The 7,824-nt window shown below is 29.5% G+C and overlaps 1 protein-coding gene across 1 annotated transcript; it reads right to left on the bottom strand.

Moving 5' to 3' along the window:
• LOC129745955 (serine protease 41-like) lies at positions 1–3,001 on the bottom strand. The gene is made up of 3 exons (XM_055739353.1): positions 2,883–3,001; positions 1,810–2,824; positions 1–1,753 (listed from the first exon to the last, which is right to left on the bottom strand). Exons 1-3 carry the CDS (start codon positions 2,932–2,934, stop codon positions 1,207–1,209), a joined length of 1,614 nt encoding a protein of 537 aa, XP_055595328.1. The 5' UTR covers positions 2,935–3,001; the 3' UTR covers positions 1–1,206.
• Positions 3,002–7,824: the final 4,823 nt, after the last annotated feature.

Genomic DNA, 7,824 nt, shown 5'->3' with positions numbered 1-7,824 from the left:
ATGTATGTATGCAATCATACTGATATAGTTAAATCTATTATATTTATAGTTGAATGCATTAAAACAATCATACAACTGTAGTTGAGTCTATTACATGTATAGCTGAACGCAAAATATCAACCAGAAAATCTATTATATCTATGGTAAAGAATCAATCATAAATACAGTTGAACATATGATGAATATTGTTGAAAAAACTATACTTTTTCCCTGTGATATTTTAAAACATGAAGTTGTCGAAATTCGCAAGAAATTATCTGGTTTACTAGAAAGTTTAGGTCAACGAGTGGCTCAAAAAACCACTCCTAACGAATCCTGAGAAGTTCTGTGCTATTTCAATCGGATTTGGCGAATGCGGCAAAAAAAAAGAGTCCAATTCGTACCTAAGGAGAAGAAGGATTACCCAAGCAACCAAAAGTCACATATTTACCTGAATGAAGGCATTGAAAGTTACATATTGGCTGACAAAGAGAATCAACTGCCCAATTCCCTTTAGTGAACTTTATGTACTCATTAATGAATTTGAAAGTTGCAAAAGTGATCTATACGTACGTTATACGGGACTTAAGTCACATAAAGGGCACAAAAAAGTGCTCAAACGGGATTTGATAAGTCACAAAAAGTGCGTTGATGTGCTTTCAAAATCAAATCACCTCTTCGAGTTTTAGTTTCAGTTAGAACAACATCTAGGCGTGGTCTCGTGGTAGCGTGTTCGATTCTCACCACGAAGGTCGGGGTTCGATCACCAAGCCGGGCAAGTTATTTTTTCCAATAAGTAATTTTGTACTTGAGTTATGATGCGATATATGTAGGAAATCTAGGAAAGAAGCCTTTGATCAATTTGTCGAGTTTGAAATCCGGTGCGGGGCATCATGGCGGCACCAGTACAGAACACAGTAAAAAATCAAGAGAAGGTGATATGAACCGAAGCCAACGGTTCAGTTGAGAAAGAGAGAGATTTTTTGCTCATTTTGCGATTTTTTGGAAGCTGAATTAAGAGGCCGCTGGAAGCTGAATAGAAGATCATTAAGACTTGTTTTGGAACTTGAAAGTATCAATAAGAACTAAAATTTTGAGCTGCATAGAACGTACTGCATATCAGTGATGGGGCTGAGTAAACGTTTTTGTACCTGTTTTATGGGATTTTTGGTTGCTTGGGTACTTTAATCACTTTTTGGTCGTTACACCTTTTAACAGTCTAATGCCCTAGCTGTTTTCTTTGATGGTTTTCGCGATCCAGTTCAGATGCATCATCAGATCGGTGTAACCTTCTGAAACGGACGAGGTGAGACAACGGGGACCGAAGCTAGAAACAGCTAGACCGTAGTATTTGTCACGGTGTAAGGTCTGGATCGGAGAACTGAGTAGAAATTCCTTATAGCCACACTCCCGTTCCTCGACCGGTTGATAAGCAACGCACCGGATGCCATTGGCACTTGCATCCGGATATCTGTTGCCGTAGTCCCGGCTACAGTCGACTACAGAAGCGTTTAGAACGTCTAGGTGTATCTGGTTCTGACGCAGCTGTAGGAACGGAACCTCCAGTCGCTCATTCGGGGGATATCTCGAGGAAAATGGTGACAGGCAGATTGGTATGTAAGGTGCGGGAGATTCGAGTTTGACCAGAGCGATGTAATTCACCTTTTTACGACTATCATATTGCGGATGCTTGAAAACTTCCTTTACGGGTATGATATTTTTGTTGTCTTTACCAAAAACCGTGGTACCATTACGTAAGTTTGGTTGGTAGTAACTGGAACACAGTGTGAAATTTAGTCATAAGTTAGATTTTTTCTTCAAACAACTTACTTGATTTCGGTGTTAATACAGGAACCGGAAGTAAGCAGAAAACTTGGATGTATCAGAATGGCCCCACATGGTCGTGTTTTATCAACCACTGAGTAGTTTCTCTGATAGTTCAGAACACTCAACCAGGGATACTGGAATCGATTATCGGGCAGTCGTTGAGCGATTCCACACCTAGCCAATTGCAATAAATTATTTTTGTTGGCAGGTTTGGGTAGAGAAATTTTTGACGAAATCCAATGGGTAAAGAACTCCACATTGGTAAGTATAGCGAAATCTTTGGTTCCAACATACAATTTACTGGGATCATACTTTGCCGCAGCGACGATACCTCTTAAATTCCAAACTCCATCAACCCTAACGTACAATCCATTGCCACTGTCTCCAGAATTGAATCCGGTTTTGTTAGGATGATTCGCACAGAACGTTCGATTTTCGTGAAATATACTTTGGAACGACCTTGTGCTTTGCTTTAGGCAAACATCATTCGAAACAACCGAAGTAAAGGTGACCGTGAGATCTTTCGGAATTTCCGATACCTGACTTCGACTCCAGCCAACGATCGCAGCTAACTGGTTCGGTTGCTTCGATAGTGTAGAATTTCCACGCCATAAACAAATCGGCTGGATGTAGGGCGTAAAATTGATCGACGTTCTCAGTTTCAAAATTGCGAGATCGTTCTTGCCCGACCCATGATCGTATCGCGGGTGTTCAATGATTTCACTCACATTATGCTCTTGTGTTTCTTTGCCGGGATTTTTCAAATTAGTCTCTCCGATCTTGATGTAGAAATTTCCGGCAGCAAATTTACTCCTAGACGAAGGATTGTAAATACAATGCGCTGCCGTAACGATGGCATCCTTTGAAACTATCGTTATCCCACAAACATAAACGGAAGTCGGTCTTCCCCTTCTGAGGAGAGCTCCATGCCATGGCCAGGAACCAGGAGTTGCACTACTGCCATTTTCTTCGCGTGTTGTTTTGACGTTGATTTGTTTGTTTCCACATGATTCGGCAACTGTATTCGTTCAAAATTTAGTTAAAAAAAATAATTACTCAAACAAAGTGCAGATTACCAGTTTTGGACGCCAAACATAAACTGACCACCATAAGCTGTAGCAGCAACATTCCGACACATCTAGCAACGAACTCAATTAGTAAATTATAGCACTGGAATCCAGCCGACTATAGTTAGTAATTCATACTATCGCATCGATATAGAGATGTGATTCAGAAGTGTCCCACAGGCTGGGGGAATCCCAGAACGAAATAAAAAATAACATAAGAGTCATGATAACGCTTCCTTAATATGTGTTGTGAAGTGAGTCTTTGCATTGCGTGAATACTCATATAAAAACAAGAAATTCATTAAAATCATCAATCCTATTTCAAAAGTTGTCATAAAATTTTTCAGAAAACGAAAAAAGTGCTATGAATGCTAAAAATGACAAAAATGACAAAAATGACAAAAATGACAAAAATGACAAAAATGACAAAAATGACAAAAATGACAAAAATGACAAAAATGACAAAAATGACAAAAATGACAAAAATGACAAAAATGACAAAAATGACAAAAATGACAAAAATGACAAAAATGACAAAAATGACAAAAATGACAAAAATGACAAAAATGACAAAAATGACAAAAATGACAAAAATGACAAAAATGACAAAAATGACAAAAATGACAAAAATGACAAAAATGACAAAAATGACAAAAATGACAAAAATGACAAAAATGACAAAAATGACAAAAATGACAAAAATGACAAAAATGACAAAAATGACAAAAATGACAAAAATGACAAAAATGACAAAAATGACAAAAATGACAAAAATGACAAAAATGACAAAAATGACAAAAATGACAAAAATGACAAAAATGACAAAAATGACAAAAATGACAAAAATGACAAAAATGACAAAAATGACAAAAATGACAAAAATGACAAAAATGACAAAAATGACAAAAATGACAAAAATGACAAAAATGACAAAAATGACAAAAATGACAAAAATGACAAAAATGACAAAAATGACAAAAATGACAAAAATGACAAAAATGACAAAAATGACAAAAATGACAAAAATGACAAAAATGACAAAAATGACAAAATTGACAAAAATGACAAAAATGACAAAAATGTCAAAAATGTCAAAAATGACAAAAATGACAAAAATGTCAAAAATGACAAAAATGACAAAAATGACAAAAATGACAAAAATGACAAAAATGACAAAAATGACAAAAATGACAAAAATGACAAAAATGACAAAAATGACAAAAATGACAAAAATGACAAAAATGACAAAAATGACAAAAATGACAAAAATGACAAAAATGACAAAAATGACAAAAATGACAAAAATGACAAAAATGACAAAAATGACAAAAATGACAAAAATGACAAAAATGACAAAAATGACAAAAATGACAAAAATGACAAAAATGACAAAAATGACAAAAATGACAAAAATGACAAAAATGACAAAAATGACAAAAATGTCAAAAATGTCAAAAATGACAAAAATGACAAAAATGTCAAAAATGACAAAAATGACAAAAATGACAAAAATGACAAAAATGACAAAAATGACAAAAATGACAAAAATGACAAAAATGACAAAAATGACAAAAATGACAAAAATGACAAAAATGACAAAAATGACAAAAATGACAAAAATGACAAAAATGACAAAAATGACAAAAATGACAAAAATGACAAAAATGACAAAAATGACAAAAATGACAAAAATGACAAAAATGACAAAAATGACAAAAATGACAAAAATGACAAAAATGACAAAAATGACAAAAATGACAAAAATGACAAAAATGACAAAAATGACAAAAATGACAAAAATGACAAAAATGACAAAAATGACAAAAATGACAAAAATGACAAAAATGACAAAAATGACAAAAATGACAAAAATGACAAAAATGACAAAAATGACAAAAATGACAAAATGTCAAAAATGACAAAAATGACAAAAATGACAAAAATGACAAAAATGACAAAATGACAAAAATGACAAAAATGACAAAATGACAAAAATGACAAAAATGACAAAAATGACAAAAATGACAAAAATGACAAAAATGACAAAAATGACAAAAATGACAAAAATGACAAAAATGACAAAAATGACAAAAATGACAAAAATGACAAAAATGACAAAAATGACAAAAATGACAAAAATGACAAAAATGACAAAAATGACAAAAATGACAAAAATGACAAAAATGACAAAAATGACAAAAATGACAAAAATGACAAAAATGACAAAAATGACAAAAATGACAAAAATGACAAAAATGACAAAAATGACAAAAATGACAAAAATGACAAAAATGACAAAAATGACAAAAATGACAAAAATGACAAAATGACAAAAATGACAAAAATGACAAAATGACAAAAATGACAAAAATGACAAAAATGACAAAAATGACAAAAATGACAAAAATGACAAAAATGACAAAAATGACAAAAATGACAAAAATGACAAAAATGACAAAAATGACAAAAATGACAAAAATGACAAAAATGACAAAAATGACAAAATGACAAAAATGACAAAAATGACAAAAATGACAAAAATGACAAAAATGACAAAAATGACAAAAATGACAAAAATGACAAAAATGACAAAAATGACAAAAATGACAAAAATGACAAAAATGACAAAAATGACAAAAATGACAAAAATGACAAAAATGTCAAAAATGTCAAAAATGACAAAAATGACAAAAATGTCAAAAATGACAAAAATGACAAAAATGACAAAAATGACAAAAATGACAAAAATGACAAAAATGACAAAAAATGACAAAAATGACAAAAATGACAAAAATGACAAAAATGACAAAAATGACAAAAATGACAAAAATGACAAAATGACAAAAATGACAAAAATGACAAAAATGACAAAAATGACAAAAATGACAAAAATGACAAAAATGACAAAAATGACAAAAATGACAAAAATGACAAAAATGACAAAATGACAAAAATTACACAAATAACAAAAATGACAAAAAATTTAAAAAATTACCAAAATTACATAAATGACAAAAATGACAAAATTACAAAAATTACAAAAATAACAAAATGACAAAATGACAAAATGACAAAATGACAAAAATGACAAAAATGACAAAAATGACAAAAATGACAAAAATGACAAAAATGACAAAAATGACAAAAATGACAAAAATGACAAAAATGACAAAAATGACAAAAATGACAAAAATGACAAAAATGACAAAAATGACAAAAATGACAAAAATGACAAAAATGACAAAAATGACAAAATGACAAAAATGACAAAAATGACAAAAATGACATAAAATGACAAAAATGACAAAAATGACAAAAATGACATAAAATGACAAAAATGACAAAAATCACAAAATGACAAAAATGACAAAAATGACAAAAATGACAAAAATGACAAAAATGACAAAAATGACAAAAATGACAAAAATGACAAAAATGACAAAAATGACAAAAATGACAAAAATGACAAAAATGACAAAAATGACAAAAATGACAAAAATGACAAAAATGACAAAAATGACAAAAATGACAAAAATGACAAAAATGACAAAAATGACAAAAATGACAAAAATGACAAAAATTACAAAAATTACAAAATTACAAAATGACAAAAATGACAAAATTACAAAAATTACAAAAATGACAAAAATGACAAAAATGACAAAATGACAAAAATGACAAAAATGACAAAAATGACAAAAATGACAAAAATGACAAAAATGACAAAAATGACAAAAATGACAAAAATGACAAAAATGACAAAAATGACAAAAATGACAAAAATGACAAAAATGACAAAAATGACAAAAATGACAAAAATGACAAAAATGACAAAAATGACAAAAATGACAAAAATGACAAAATGACAAAAATGACAAAAATGACATAAAATGACAAAAATGACAAAAATGACAAAAATGACAAAAATGACAAAAATGACAAAAATCACAAAAATGACAAAAATGACAAAAATGACAAAAATGACAAAAATGACAAAAATGACAAAAATGACAAAAATGACAAAATGACAAAAATGACAAAAATGACAAAAATGACAAAAATGACAAAAATGACAAAAATGACAAAAATGACAAAAATGACAAAAATGACAAAAATGACACAAATGACAAAAATGACAAAAATGACAAAAAATGACAAAAATGACAAAAATGACAAAAATGACAAAAATGACAAAAATGACAAAAATGACAAAAATGACAAAAATGACAAAAATGACAAAAATGACAAAAATGACAAAAATGACAAAAATGACAAAAATGACAAAAATGACAAAAAATGACAAAAATGACAAAAATGACAAAAATGACAAAAATGACAAAAATGACAAAAATGACAAAAATGACAAAAATGACAAAAATGACAAAAATGACAAAATGACAAAATGACAAAAATGACAAAAATGACAAAAATGACAAAAATGACAAAAATGACAAAAATGACAAAAATGACAAAAATGACAAAATGACAAAAATGACAAAAATGACAAAAATGACAAAAATGACAAAAATGACAAAAATGACAAAAATGACAAAAATGACAAAATGACAAAAATGACAAAAATGACAAAATGACAAAAATGACAAAAATGACAAAAATGACAAAATGACAAAAATGACAAAAATGACAAAAATGACAAAAATGACAAAAATGACAAAAATGACAAAAATGACAAAAATGACAAAAATGACAAAAATGACAAAAATGACAAAAATGACAAAAATGACAAAAATGACAAAAATGACAAAAATGACAAAAATGACAAAAATGACAAAAATGACAAAAATGACAAAAATGACAAAAATGACAAAAATGACAAAAATGACAAAAATGACAAAAATGACAAAATGACAAAAATGACAAAAATGACAAAAATGACAAAAATGACAAAAATGACAAAAATGACAAAAATTACACAAATAACAAAATGACA

Source organism: Uranotaenia lowii, chromosome 2 (genome assembly GCF_029784155.1).
Source record: "Uranotaenia lowii strain MFRU-FL chromosome 2, ASM2978415v1, whole genome shotgun sequence".
Taxonomy (NCBI): Eukaryota; Metazoa; Arthropoda; class Insecta; order Diptera; family Culicidae; genus Uranotaenia; species Uranotaenia lowii.
This window is presented reverse-complemented; position numbering and strand designations above follow the sequence as displayed.

What these genes read in the sequence shown, in the direction of transcription:
- LOC129745955 (XM_055739353.1), bottom strand. Translation starts at nt 2,934, where the DNA reads ATGTTGCTGCTACAGCTTATGGTGGTCAGTTTATGTTTGGCGTCCAAA. An exon ending in ATGTTTGGCGTCCAAAACTG is followed by an intron (nt 2,825 to 2,882) that starts GTAATCTGCACT and finishes GAACGAATACAG; the next exon opens with TTGCCGAATCATGTGGAAAC. An exon ending in TGTATTAACACCGAAATCAA is followed by an intron (nt 1,754 to 1,809) that starts GTAAGTTGTTTG and finishes ACTGTGTTCCAG; the next exon opens with TTACTACCAACCAAACTTAC.